Genomic DNA, 15,720 nt, shown 5'->3' on the forward strand with positions numbered 1-15,720 from the left:
AGTACGGGTCATCTCCTCATCATGCCGACGTTCATCTTGAGGAGGTTGACTTAACGTGTCCGGACTACGGTGCCGGGTCTTCACAGGGTGCCACATCATCACAGTATCAATCACCTCCCCTACCCGAGCATCATGCGATCGTAGAAGGCGTCGTAAACCGTCACAGTTAGACAGGGTACAGGAGGAGGATTAGCATTAGAATATTGTTTGTATATATTAAACATTTGTACATACTCAATATTTGTAACATTTGGTCTTTTGTGTATAAATTGTAACATATATGTAGATGTATATATTTTTATCATATTATCACACGTTTATTATGAATGAAATGATGTTAAGTACTCAGACTTTTAGGCGATGAATCATTCCGCCAAGAATGCAGTATGAATTTAATCAAAAACAAACAGACAATCATATTCAAGTAGGAAAAATGCTATCGAAAATTCAACACAATTTCATTCAAGTTTAACAAATCCATATCAAATTATATAGTTCATTCGTTAAGTTAAACTACCGTCACTAACTAAGATGGCTTTTTAAACTTTCTCATAATCCTTTTAGTCTCCTCTTTCCTATGTGCCATATCATTTATTTGTCTTTTTAGATTAAATACCTCATCTTTAAGCTCTTGTTTTTCTTTTTCAAGCCGTATTATTAAATCTCTCCGCCATTTAGTACCCTCCGGAACAATTATTCTAAAGTATGTGCATCCTAATCCGTCAACCAAGTAGAAAGGGCAAGCAACAAAATCACGCCCTGGATTGAAGTCGCTTCAATCTGTATTAATCTCAACTTCATAACCACAATCACAAAGCTCTTCAATACAATGCTCCTTTGACATCTACGGAATACATATAACATAGTAACGTAAGTGAACTTTCAAAAATAATATTAACATTTATAAATTGAGAGTAAAACTAACACAATACCTTATGTTACCTTTATAAATTGATTCAAAAGAACAAGAATGATGTAAATTACATATAATGAAGTAGGAAAATGATGGAGTTATTTATAGAACATCATTACAACGGCTATTTTCAAGTTCTTAACGGCTATTTTTCTAATTAACAACGGCTAGTTTACTTTGTAAAAAAAATAAAATAAAAGGCCTAAATCATTGTTACTAACAGCGATTTAAGGAGTTGACCTGGTCAACTCCTTAAATCGCTGTTAGTAACAGCAATTTAGGCCTTTTATTTATTTTATTTTTTTTTGGTCTTTCGCTGTTAATAACAACGATATTCACCGAGGCTAGGTTTGGATGTACGAAAGCTTATTTTAGGAATTAAGTTTTCACGAAGCTTATTTTTGAAATTAAGTTGTTAAATGATCTTATTTTTTTCAAATTTTCGAAAGGAACCATCTCACAAGAGTTGCTAATAATTATTTTCTCCTTTCTCAAATACTCCCATCCGATTGTGACATGTGTGTAAAAATATCACTATCGGTTGTGTATATAAAGATTGTATGAAAATTGAAAACATCAAAGATCCATATAAGTGCTAATATGAAATTGTAACAAGGGGGCAGGGAAATGTTAAAATTAGATTCTTTCCCTTAATCTATAATTAGTAGAATTGCAATCACTTGTTTTAAACCATAGAATTGGAAGACTCAAATCAGTTAAAACTGAAGCCTGATAATAACTGCTCTTTTTCTAATGGTGAAAGATTTGAGATATGAACATTCTAATCAGGATCACAAAGAATATAATCGCCTCATGAGTCATGACAAGAATCAACTCAAAACAATATGAGCAAAAATTACCCACGGGTGATCCTAACTTGCAAAAAAAAAAAAAAAAAAAAAAAAAAAAAAAAAAAAAAAAAGCACAAAGTCCACATAAATTCATGTTGACAATACAATCTACACCCGAACTATTTTCCTCATTCTCAGAACTTCAGTACGATACAGAACTTTCAAATGAAAGTCATGGTTGAATCGGCAAACAGCAGCATAAAACACTGATGATAGATCTCGATAACAAAAGTTAGCGCATGACAGATTCCTTTACTAAGGTCCGACCACCTGATCTGTAAATTGCAGATAATCAAAATCATATTATTGCTGGTCAGTACAAATTTACAACCTTCTGATGGAAATGTGTTGTCAATAAACTTACGTGTACTCAAGATGGATATTCATGAACCGTTTATTTTCCTTGCTTTGATTTAGAGTCACAGATCCTTCAATGATTTGATCTTGCACTACTTCTATTGGCTCATAAAAGAAAATCAATGTCTGCAAATACCCAAAAACATGGACTTGAAAATAAGAGAATAGCCAACTACAGATCGACAATAAGCCGAACAGAACAGTTAATATGATCTAGTGTAAACCCGTTAAATAGTTTCGTATTAAGTCTCCAACTAATTCCTCGTATGCAAATAATTAAGTGAAGTTACCTAGGCGGTCTTATTCTCAAACGTATAAACATAGGACATCTCTCTTAGGAAAGCTAACATATCTCTTCAAGCTCTTTGTTGACTGCAAGATCCAATGGACATTAAGATATAGTATTTGTTGGGGGCGATCAACCTTTGAAAGATTCAATTGCTAGATTCATGCAGAATTAAAATGAAAAAGAAGGGCTATACCGACTCGGTGACAGCATCTAGCTTCCTCAAGATTCAATATAATTCTAAAAAAGTATTGTGGATGAAGTGGTGTCATGCAATCTCATGTATAGAGAGACCGTTTTTTCTTCAGACATCTTAAAAACCCAGAAAAGGAAGCACTAATTACACTGCTCAACTTCGAGAATGTAAAAGAACCTTGTGAAGATAGTCATTTGGTAGGGGCTATATCGAGTTTCTTGTAAAATGATTCTACAGTAAGCACCAAACAGCTGAAACCCTTGAGACCATAAGAGGTACAAGGCTCCTGCCATAGCATTATCATGTTCCATATGACAGGTAGCAAAAAAGGATGATTCCATCAGATGATGAACACAAACGAAGGAATTGAATCCTTGCAAGATAGATGTAGCGTTTGTTTGGAAATAGCTGCGTTCAAACTCTTCTTGCAAAAGATGCTATGTAACTTGGTAGAGATGTTAAATCGTTGAAGGCTACAAAAATAAGGTCAGGCTTTTATCATGTTAACTATCCAATTTTCGTTGAAGTTTATTAGTTAACGACACTTCTATATGGTTTAGAAACCTTTAGTATGATCGTACTCTTTAGTATGCTTTTATTAATAAAGTACATGTATAAGTCTGATTCATAAAAGAACATGAAACGTTAAGAGTTATTATATGTATGTGAAAGGTCAAAGGTTGTCACTCTTCAAAGGTCACTATTAATAGTAGGCCACTTCCAGTCCCCATATGAAGGGACATTGTAATCATCAGTTTATTACAACAAACACAATTTTTCGATTGCTTTAATCTTCTCCTCTTACAAATTCTCCCTAGTCTCTACTTCCTTTAACAATTGGTATTAAGAGCCATAAGTTCTAAGCATCACTTCAGCATATATCCACGTAAAAAACTCAAACACAAAAAATTTGAACACATGGCTTCTTCATCTTCAACATCTATGACCCTCAAACAGAATATAATTCCCATTTCAGTGGAGCGAGTTATGATTTTGGAGTGTCAAAATAAAAAATAGTCTAAGAGCTAGAGATTTGTGGGAAGTAGTGAACAGTGATCCTAAGGCTAACACCACATTTTATCAGGTTGATGGTGGAGCGCAGTTGCAACTCCAAAGAAGCTATCACTAAAGACCAAAGTGCTTTGCAAATCCTTCCAAATGCCATGAAGTATACCATTTTCCGTGAAGGAGATCATTCAAAGAACATGAGATACTTTGAAGAAAGAGTTTCAATAAATTGGAAAGATCAACAAAACTTCAGGAAATTTTGGGAATTTGAGTATGGTGTATAGAGAAAATGCCAATGATTACTATACAAGGATCGGATGTAGTCAATCAAAAGATGTATGGAGATGAGACTACAAAAGAGGTTCTCAACAAAATCTTAAGTACCATGACCGAAACATAATAGTGCAGCTGGTGTAATAGAAAGCACAAAGGACTTATTAACTCTAACAATATTAAAGGGGGTAGGTATGATATAGGCTTAAGAAGAAAGAGTAAATAGAAGAGAAAAGAAGCATTTTAGAGTCGGCCATGAAAACAAGAATGACAAGAAGCAGGAAGTCGGAAACGCTTCTAAGTCCTGTTCTGCAAAAGGAGCAAATGCAACAAAATAGAAAGACAAGTTATGTCCATGTGGAACTTGTAGAAGAATATCACTTAGAAATGATTGTAGATGGACATACAAGCCTCATTGCAATCATTACAAGTAGTTCGGCTATATAGAGAAAGATTGGAAAAGGAAGCATAATTAAGCACATGCACAAGCACAAGTTTCAGGAGTCCGTCAATTGTTCAATGTACATGAAGATGGCCAAGAATTAACTGATGGATGGTTTATTAATAGTGGGTGTAGTAACGATATGACCAAAAATTAATCTAATTTTACTCAACTTAATACTTCAGTCAAAATTCCTATCAGATTAGGGAATGGAGATGAGGTTAATTCAAATGGCAAAGACACAATTCCTATAGAAACTCACAAAGGAGGAAAACAGATCAAGGAAGTCTTGTAAGTACCGCAATTGATGAGAAATGGTTACATAGTTCATTTTAGAGGTGATACTTACAGTATTATTATTCATCCTCGGAAAGAAATAGCAAGATTCATAGGAATGATAAAAGTCTTGCATTGAATTGGTCTTAGGCATCCAATCATGACATGTTCGACAACAAGAAAATGGGTCACCTAGTACGTTGTCCGAATTAGAACTCCAAAACCAGAATTAAAAGATAAGAATGCTAAGTATCTGAAAGGATAAAAGCATATCACTGAGTTGTATGCTATGTTTTCAGAAGTAGATACATAAGATTGAAGATTTTGAGCATGTATATAAAAACCATTGTACCGACTGAATATCTAGAATGGAAAGCTGCAATGTTAAAAGAGAAGATGATTAAGAAGAATATAGCAAGGATACTTGTGGAGAAGCTACCTCATAAGAAAGCCATTGGAATTAATTAGATCTACAAGATTAAGACTATTTTTGTGTAGACGTATAAAGCTAAGAATTGTCGAGAAAGGTTATTTTTAGTAGTTCAACATCGATTACAATGAGACATTTGCACTTATTTCAAGGCATGACACTATTCAAGTAATATAAACTTTAGCCACCTCGGAGGGATGGAAGGTACTTTAAATGAATGTCACATATGAATTCCTCAATGGGTACCTAGAAGAAGCGAACTATATTTAACAGCCCCAAGGGTTTGAAGCAAAAGAGCATGGAGACGAAGTATTGATGTTAAAGAAAGTCTTAAATTGATGATTATTTCACTTAACAGCATTTGTGAAAAGTCACTCTGAGTGTATTTCAATGTGAAGACTCGTTCAAATGGAGATATTCCAATTCTATCCTTGTATGTGGACGACCTAATCATCACATGCAACAACTAGGATTTGATTCAGAATTAAAGAAAATGATGCAAGAATTTAAGATAACATACATAGGACTCCACAATTATTTTCTAGCAATTAAAGTTGATCGAAGTTCAAAAGGAATCTTATTTGCCAAAAGATGTATGCAAAATGTCTTTTGAAGAAGTTTATGCTAGAGAATTGCAATCTTGCCACAATTGTCCTTCAAGTAAATCAAAATTTGTGTAAGGGAGACGGAAATAAGAAAGCAAATTAGAGAATCTACAAAAGTACGATAGGAAGCTTTTTTATCTTTTTACAACAAGGCCAAATATTATGTTTACAGCAAGTTCGTATCAAGATTTATGCTAAGTCCTAGAAAACTTCACCTATGAGCAACAAAGAGACTCTTAATGTATGTGAAGAAATCTTTTGGCTATGATATTCAGTTTCAGACCATGACTACTAGTCCAAAAGTAGTTGATTTCATAGATAGTGAGCAGGTTAGGTGTATTGATGATATGAAGAGCAACTCACGCTACGCTTTTACACTAGAAAATGGAGTATTTTCCTAGTCATCTTTTAAACAAGATATAATAGTCTAATCTACATAAGAAGCAAAATAAATTGCACCTTGTGAAGCTGTAATCAAGCAATATGGCTAAGAATAGTGAGCTCAAGGAGGAGCTACAATAATCCATCGTGACGGTAATACTACAATAAAAATTTCTAATAATACTATCTTTCATCGCAAGACAAACCATATTAAAGTCAAATATCATTTTGTCAGAGAAGCTTTACAATGAAGTCAACCTAGTTCAGATTGATGGAGAAGGTCAATTATCATGCATTTTCACCATAGCGCTTCCAAAAGAAAGATTCGAGAACCTATGAGAATTGCTTGAATTGAAGACTAAAGGAGTGTTAGTTATTGAGACTTGGTATGGTTTAGATACCTTGAGTATGATTATAGACTCTTATTATGCTTTTATTAATGAAGTAAATGTATAAAAGAACATAAAGAGTTGGAGTTTATATATGTATGTCAAAGGCCAAAGGTGGTGACTCTTCAAAGATCACATTACTAGTAGAACCCCTATATAAAGGGATTTTATACTCATCACTTTATTACAAGAAACACAATATTTCTATCACTTGTCTTCTTCTCTTACAAACTCTCTAGTTTTACTTTCCTCCAACAAATTTAAAGCTCCATTGGTGTCCAACACCATGCAAAATCAACCACATCACCAAACTTGCGCCAAGTTAGAGTGCATAATATGTGGTTCCTAATCTTATTCGCTAAAAAAATACACAACATTGTATTTGGCTTCTGAATATTCCATTATGTCATGAACATTAAGTGATTCAAGTATATAAAAAGCTGTTGTACGGACAAAACGTTCTTTAGATCCTGTGATAGATAACATGAGATAGGGAAAGGTTATAGAAGAGGAAGTGTTGAGATAAGTGATGCATCTGAGAATAGAGAGAAAAAAAAAAAGAAACCAAGATTCACAAAAGGGAATCACAGAAAAGTGGAGAAATTAGAAATATCATATTTGAATTATTCTGAACCTCTGGCTCTAGAGAAAAGCTTGAGAGGGAAAACTTCATAGATTAAGAAAATACTGAATTTGAGGAGTGAGAACTAACCAAAGAGTACGATCAATGTACATAATGAACCTACAAATAGAAGGATAAACTGAATACCGCCACCTAACATAAGTGTGTTCTGTTGATACTGATACTACACAAAGGCATTAATATCACATTGCATAAAATCACCTCGTGGATGGGTGACAAACTAGCTGTCAGATTTATTTGCATAGGTGCTTGGCATCCAATTTTACGTAGGTAAAAAGTGAATAAAACCTTAAGGCTTCAGTTCTAACACCAGCTTCCTGGGTGTCTGCCCTTAAACAACTTAAAATAATTAAAACGTAGGAAACGTCAAGTACCTGTTCCCAATGAGTTGGTGGATCCTCAGGGGCAGTAGATAAGACAAGTCCTTCACTAGGACTTCTGTGTCTCTTTCTCTTTCCACCATTCTCACAATTATTGTTGGGAGTTTTATCGTTGTGTGAAGCACCATTGGCTGCAGTTACATTGGCAGGTCCTCCAAATTCAACATCAAACCAGAATGCAAATCCATGAAGTGGAGCTGCAATACAAGTAACAAGGGATACAAGTCAAATTAGAAAAGTAGGTGGCTTGGTGCACACAGATAAGTAGCAGCATGTTATAAATAACTGCATATTATGCACAACTTATTATGGACACAGAAAGGACAAAATACAATTCCGACAATTTGAAGTAATAACTGAGAGGATAATAACCTTTATCTGAAGTAATATCTTTAATGGTCGGACGGGAAAATATTAGGGTGCCCAGAGTTTCTTAAAGGATATTAAACTGCAGCTCCCCAAATATTCAGCGACCGGAATGGGGGATTATATCATATCATAGGAAGACAATCAATTCCGACAAATCCTTTTGTAGACGGTCATCCAAATCTCTAAATACATGTTTCGTGTTTAACTTTTACATGCATAAAAACGTGGATAACTGGAGTACTTATTTAGTCAGCTCATCTAAAGGAACTACTTTTATCTGAAGATAATAGTTAAAACTACCATCAGTTTCCAATATCTAGAGAGAAAAGATTTCTCTTTAAGATTTGAGAGTTGAGAGCTTCCGTGTGGATGTTTTACTTGGGAGTCATCCGTTTCCAATATCCACTGATTTTTCTTTTACTTTTACCCACTATTTTATACACACTTTTCATTTATCTACATTTCCCCAAGTTTTATCCCTACTTTTGTACTATTTTCAGTGGTTCCACCTCAACCAAAAAAACCACTCAAACTCCATATTCGGATTAGGAACATAAGGAGTAATTATTAGTGCGGATTGGATCCTCTCATCGTTAGTCATGTCCGACAGCTTTAAGAGTAATTTCAATGATGAGATTCAAAGTAACTAGTTACACTATTTATTCTACATTCTGTCTAAGAAGAACTTGTACTCTTTCTCTGATGGTCAAAATGTGGATTAAAGCAAAGTAACAAACTCTCCATTATCTCAATTATGATAGATGGTTTTAACCTAGGCACAGTTTGAGGCCTTTGAGGGTATTGGATGTATACAAGCTTACCTATGCAATAAAAAAGAGAATTTTTTGTTTGACCAACATCAATTTCAAATAAATAAGTGCAAATAATTTAATGAACCATTTATTACTGTTAGTCCATATGTTTTCAGCCAAAGGATCTAATTAAGTACATAATTTGTGCAGCCACAATGACAGGGTTCTAAATTGAGATCATATTTAAAATCACATCCATTAAAAATATCTTCTCTATAATGATTCAAACAATGCTTATCTTTAGACAAAACAAATCCAACTTTTCTTACCTCTCATCATAGACTGCAATCTAAACTTTGCCTCAACTGTTTCTAGCTCCAACAGAGTAGTGGTATAGCAATTTATATGCTTCACCTACACAAGAAACGCTAAACATTATATGATATACAAGGATAAACATCAGTCAGCAATCTCAAAATACTGAAATTTAAAATTAAAAAACAAAAAAAATAAAACAAGCAGCAAAGAAATATACAATGATAATATAATTGGTTTTTACGGTATCAATTCATGTTTGTCATTTTTCCAAACTGCAAGTAGCTTAAAGGCTTATTGTAGGTAACTACTTAAAAGGAATGCTAGGGTTTGGAAACGAAAAAACAAAAATAAAAGAAAATCCAAACCCCTGGAATGTCACAAAAGTCAATGCACCCTCCTCTAAATAATTGGATCAGAAAATTTCAGAACAAGCTTCAACAGTTCCATTCTCCAGCAGAGTGGGTGATTATATTAAAAACCTATGAAGGGAAACGTAGAGGGAGGAAGGGATTAAGCTTTCCACGGACTCTGAATTGCAAGATACTAGTTGCTCTCCCAATTCCCAAGAATAGTAATTTCCCAATTACTCAACTGGTATTTAAACCTATTCTAGTTTTTTTTTTACCCAGAATAAATTTACTTAATTGGCATTAGTAACCTTCCCAATGCTTGAAATAGCATTTCTATTCAATGGAAAGATCTACTGCACATTTCAATCTTATATGTCCATGGTTCAAAAAAGTTTGTTAACTAAGACGAGTTGAGAAGGAACAACTATCCTTCTTATACTCCAAACACAGAAATTCTTAAGACCGGTTTGAAAAATAATATACATTGGTTGGCGACCAATCCTTCAAGTGTATCTCAACAGAGGACGTCACCATCCATAAGAGACTCATATTCAATTGCTGAGCATCACTCCTGTCACTTACACAACAAAAAGTATCACCAAGATTTGATATTTGGAAACCAAGCATGCCCACCATCATGCTCATCACTGCATCCTAACATGCGAACCTGGGAGTATATTCTTAGTACAGTTGAGCAAATTCTTGCTTTTAAGGCTCTTTCTTTTTCCTCATTTCCACAGTTTGGGTGAGGACGAAATTTAAAAGGTGACTGCAATATACTAAACATTTCTCTCCCACTAAAGGATCCCCATCAATTTAATTTTAGAACAAAATTTCCAGGCTTACAATAATCAACAGTGCAGAGTATACTGGAGCCTCATTAACTGCAAGAGTTTATACAACTACATCTCAGTACATGGTACACAGAAACAAGCAACTAAAATTAGCAAGCCACTAGGCTGGAATTTTAAACAAAGGTAAATTATACGACAATGCCAAAGCCTTAAACAAAGGTAAATAGTACAAATGGATATTCCCAAGGAAAAAGAGACCATCTTAAAATATTCTTGAAATCCTCAAAGTGATAAGAAGATAATCCTTGTCAAGTAACGAAATTGGACCAAGTTCATGGATATGGCTCAATTCTTTTTCAACGTGCAATGCTCAATCAAAGCCACTAAAAAATTGTGATGGTGAGACAACCTTAAATGTCACATATCGTGGCAATGGATCACAAGGTTAGTAGCCCAACAACATCTAAGTTAGAAAAAGAAAGCATTAGCAACTCTAATAAACCAAGGCATACTTGGATTATGCATCAAAGAAGGTGAAGAAATGGGCCGATAAGCAAAACGCTTAAAGGAGTAACATGTAGGTAACCTAGTCATGATTAAGTTATTGGCACAACTATTCAAGGTCTTCCACAACGTGCAAAAAGCCTTAGTAACAGAAATATAATTATTTTTCGAGGATGTGTGGAACATAAAACATCACACTGTATCGTGACCCAGAAACAACGAGCAAAATGCAACTCCAATCACTCAAAGTTCATCCAACATGGGCTCCATGTATAAATTCAATGAGTAAAAAGAAAGGCAATGGAAGAGATGAAGCCTTAGAGATGAAAAGTTTGTTTAAAAATATACTTTCAACGCAAAAAATCAATTTCATAGTCACTTTAGGTTGCAATTCACGTTCTCGTTCCCAAATGACATACCGAAATAAATAGTGTTTCGAGTAACAATAATTCCAGATCGTTCATAAAGTCGCCAAAGCTCCTCAAAAAGCTCAAGACTCATATGGTGTGCACATTATCATGGTGAAGCCATACCATGCTAATGCAGAACATACATCAACTCAAGAGGTGAGTCACACGACTTGACTAGGCTCTCACAATCATTGTGGCATCTTACGAGAGGGACATCTAAGAAGTTTTAGGTGATCGATTTAATCTAAAAAAAGATACCAAACTATAAAGAAAACCTAAGTAAAAAAGATACCAAATGTAGACATATGATGATTATGGTGAGACAATTGTGGACTTTTGAGGGTCGATGCTATGGGGTTCTTTTAGAAACTTGGTGAAGGAAAACATTACAGCTCATATCCTAACACCCCATGTATGGTTGATTTCTATAGGTGCTTTGGAGCACCCACCCTATAAGGATATCAATATATAATAGGTTTTTCACCGCCAATGGACATTCACTGTTATTTATTAGGCATTAATGTCAGCATGTGGTCCTTCAGGACTTCAGGAATATATAAAACCTTTGGATTCTGGAAAATCTCGTGGTAACTTAAGAGCATGGAATAGAGATAAGGTCCTTCACGACCGCTCAACGAATTTGGATCTTACCAAACCGCAATATCATGGAATAAGAACCTTTATAAGTTGTCATTCAAGCATATTAATCATTATTATCTTTATTGTATTAGGTCATTTAAGTTCCATTATACGCTTTGATATAAATATAGTTCTAGTAAACTTGAATTACTATGATGAATGGATTTCAAGCTTTAATTGTAACACCGCGAGGTGCCATAACCGTAATATCACAATTGTTGCTACAGTTTTTTTGACATACGCAAATTTTTTCCACACTTATTAAACATGTATTATAAGGCCAATTTTCCTTGAACACTTTTGAAAGTGTGTAGATTTATCTAGAATGCTCTTAAACATAATGTAATATGCTATTACAATTGTGATTGTGGCAATGGTCATAATGATCAACAATGGGCGTGATGTGGACAATTGAAATGATGAGATATTTCTTGGACGAGCATAGACCTACACTTTTTTACACAAACTTTGTTGATTCAGACTCAGTATATTTTAAAATCTTCATAACTCGATACAATATGAGAGGCGTTATTTTTTTTATAATGTTCTTGAATAATGTAAATATAAGTCAAGTGTAAAATGCTTTAGGAATCATATTCTAGATCAAGTTCTAGAATTTTACTTGTAAATATCTCTTGTAAAGAAACAAGAATTTCCAGATTAAGAAAGTGTGCCAAATGTTAAAGAAGTTAGCATGTTCTTGATATTGAGAAGTTAGTCTAGCATATTTAGATTCTACACAACACTTAGCTCAAATTTCAAAAAAGCTACACACTTAGACAACTTACCCTAATAAGCTTTAGAAGGCTAGACATAGCTTATAAGGGGCAATGAACAAATAGCCCACAAGTTGTGGTTTCAGGTCAAAGAGTAAGCAAATGACAACATGCTCATCTTAGAGTAATAAAAACATTATGCTACATCCCGAGCATTAGGGAAGTCTATAACAAACCCTACAAGTTCATAAACTTCATAAACATGATTCCCTTTCTTAAAAACTAAACTAGTTAAATTGTTAAAATATGTACAGGGGGATACCTCAAACATGATTTAAAGAACAAGACAAGTGAACATCAAATAAGAGTACTACTCCAAAAAACATCTAAAAAGGGAAGATCTTAACCAAGAAATGCAAGGAGCCTAAAACCTTCATTGTAATGCAACCAAAGTTGTGAACACCAAACATACAATGTGATCGAATAGAAAGGGACTTACAACATGGGGCCACGTTAAGATATTCTCACCCGATATAATCTCCACACTTGGCTCTTCAAATGCACATTGTTTAGCAAGTGGAACCATTGCTGACACTGGTGAGACAAAAATGAGAATATTATAAGAAAGAAATGCTAGCAAAACTGCCACCTCTGTCTATGAAAAAGCTTGCAAATGGGACAGTTAAAAAAATAATAACTTGAACATCTTTTTTTTCTTTTTAATAATAGCTTGCCACATAGCCACTAGCTTGCCCATGTGACCATAAACATCTATGCAATTAGATGATTTCCAAGACAAGCATATAAATCCAACTTAATTGAATGCTAAAGTCAATGCCTTAGCAATAGCAAGCACCAATTAAAAATTCACGAAATTCAACCAATAAAAGATTTGCAAGTGGTAATGTCACGGATTAGCAACAAATTTTGTTCAACAATTGAAGTTATCCTTTTGATGTATGAACATTAGATAAAAATAGCGGATGTCATCGCAATGACGCAACACTTTGCAATGTTACAACTTGTTTCTCGGCGTAATGTGATATCTTGAACTCAAAACAAAATAATTTATCAATTAAAGTTTTCTAGAACGTATATTCAATTTAAAGCTTATAAACGACCTTAGAAAACCTAATTTATATTTTAAAAAAAAGAAAAGATTATTAATGGGTAAGAAAAACATTTTATAATTGTTGTTACTCTATAATTTAAAAGCATTACATAAGTGGTTTTCTTGGAACGATAAGCATAAAATTCATTACAAAGCGACCACTATGTAATGAAATGACCTCATTTTTATTCCATGGTATTAATTGATGATTTGAAAATAGTTATAAAACCGAATGGTAACGCCCTCATAGGAGAGTTCATAATATATGCACCAGTTCTCCCATGATAAAGGTTTTGAATGAAATGTTAAATACAATCTCTTTTAACCAAAGTCAAGAGAGATCATTTGAATGAGCCTATTAAAGAGAGCGAGAATGTTCATTTGCCATTTCAAACATGGAATGTTGTCATTTAACAAAAAGAAAATTTGTTAGACACTTAGTGAGGATTATTACAATATTCAAGAGCGCAGACACAGACATAAAAACTCCGTGTTATCATATTCAATAGAAACAAGAATGACTAGTGGTCAAATAATGCTTTGAAAGAATATAAGAATCACATAGCATATGTTTGCTGAAGAAACAAATACATTGTAAAAAAGGCAGAGGCGAAAAAGTCAGCATGAGGCTGCGAATGAGTTACTGCATCACAACCATGCAAGCCACTGGCTCTTCCACCGATTCAAGGACAGACTGTAAGCTTTAGCAAAACATTTAAGCCCCATGGTGTTGGGTCCTACATGTGCCCACATGGTGAATTATGTTTCCTTTAATAGTTCCTTGTGAGTCAATACATCTCCACATCAATGTAAGAGACAAATCAACAAAGCAAACAAGAGTTAAGATAATAGTCCAACTTTAGGTTAGTATCCAACAACATGAAGATCAGATCTAAGATAAGTTGATTTCAGGATACAAATCATCCATCACATGCAGTCTAGAGAGGAAAAACAGATCAAGTTATTTAAAAGAAAAAAGAAAGGCTGGTGGACATAATTGAAAACATATAAGAACCATTCCAAAAAATTTCTTTCTCCAAAAAATACACAACAATTCTGAAGACTTCAGCCAGGAAAAAAAAAGTTGTAAAGGATACTAACTATCAATTCCGTAAACGTTTCGCCAAAAATCGATGCTTTCACTGAATCGATCAGGATGTGTAAAAGGAGCCATATACAACTGCAAGAAATCACATTGAAAAACAGATATAGAAAACAGTCATGAAATGATCACAACCGAACAAGAGCAATTCAAGCAGTAAAAAAACGGTCATCAGGTATTAGATATTAAATGATAGAGAACAAGAAAGCGCATACCGTTGCATGTGAAGGAAGGATAAGACCTTCAGGCTTCAGCCAGCGGTCTCGTGCAGTAATCACACTTCCAAGCATGCTCTACAGAAACAAATAAGACTTGAAATGCACCAGCAACAACAAATTATAGAAGCTTTAATATCTGGAAGGGTCAGAATGTCAGATATGAACGTCTCAGTACAGAAAATACACATCTAACCACAAATGTCATAATTGTGACACACATGTTTGAATCTTAACCTCATAAAGAAGCATGTACCCCATCCATTCAGATATTATAACATCAACCTCCTCGTTGATCTCCACATCCTGCACAAAGATACAAATTAGAGTATTTTACATGTGAAGTTAAAACCCATATATACCTTTAAAAAAGATGTTAAAATTTTAATTACTCAGAAGGATCATTAAACAAAGTGAGTATTAACGCACAAGTTAAAAAATAAGTTAAAAAAGTCATCCGTGAAATAGGTTTTGAAAGGTGAGAATAAACATGATTTTTCGTCCCAATGGCCGTTTTAATGAGATATATAAATATGTGTATATATAATAAGGTATTTGAAAGATACTGTAGAACAGATGCTTTCGTTTTTACATTTTGTGTTATCAGGTTAGAAACAAATTATAATGGAACTGCCTCATTTTTATTTGGTTCTTCAGAATTCACCGTTATATCATTAGATTTTTGGTCACAACATTCCATTACCCGTTTTAATGAGATATATAAATATGTGTATATATAATAAGGTATTTGAAAGATACTGTAGAACAGATGCTTTCTTTTTTACATTTTGTGTTATCAGGTTAGAAACAAATTATAATGGAACTGCCTCATTTTTATTTGGTTCTTCAGAATTCACCGTTATATCATTAGATTTTTGGTCACAACATTCCATTACCCATTTCCATTAAGTAGCTTCCAACTAGGGTGGGGTTTCGGGGGTCAAATATATGCAACATTACCCTTGTTAGTGATAAAACTAAAAACAAGGTTGTTTATGATTGATCATTTG

At 34.0% G+C, this 15,720-nt stretch overlaps 1 protein-coding gene across 1 annotated transcript in view; it reads right to left on the reverse strand.

The window, feature by feature from the left end:
- Nucleotides 1–1,814: 1,814 nt before the first annotated feature.
- The window catches only part of LOC130805045 (probable protein arginine N-methyltransferase 6), a 29,223-nt gene continuing 15,317 nt past the window's right edge, over nt 1,815–15,720 (reverse strand). Inside the window, exons 6-13 of the mRNA XM_057669646.1 lie at nt 14,948–15,016; nt 14,711–14,788; nt 14,495–14,573; nt 12,782–12,876; nt 8,881–8,965; nt 7,425–7,627; nt 2,129–2,247; nt 1,815–2,039 (exon numbers count right to left, since the gene is read on the reverse strand). Of these exons, the coding sequence (XP_057525629.1) occupies nt 1,997–2,039; nt 2,129–2,247; nt 7,425–7,627; nt 8,881–8,965; nt 12,782–12,876; nt 14,495–14,573; nt 14,711–14,788; nt 14,948–15,016 (771 nt within the window). The 3' untranslated portion in view covers nt 1,815–1,996. The remainder of the gene's footprint in view (nt 2,040–2,128; nt 2,248–7,424; nt 7,628–8,880; nt 8,966–12,781; nt 12,877–14,494; nt 14,574–14,710; nt 14,789–14,947; nt 15,017–15,720) is intronic.

This window comes from Amaranthus tricolor, chromosome 2, assembly GCF_026212465.1.
Source record: "Amaranthus tricolor cultivar Red isolate AtriRed21 chromosome 2, ASM2621246v1, whole genome shotgun sequence".
NCBI classification, from domain to species: Eukaryota; Viridiplantae; Streptophyta; class Magnoliopsida; order Caryophyllales; family Amaranthaceae; genus Amaranthus; species Amaranthus tricolor.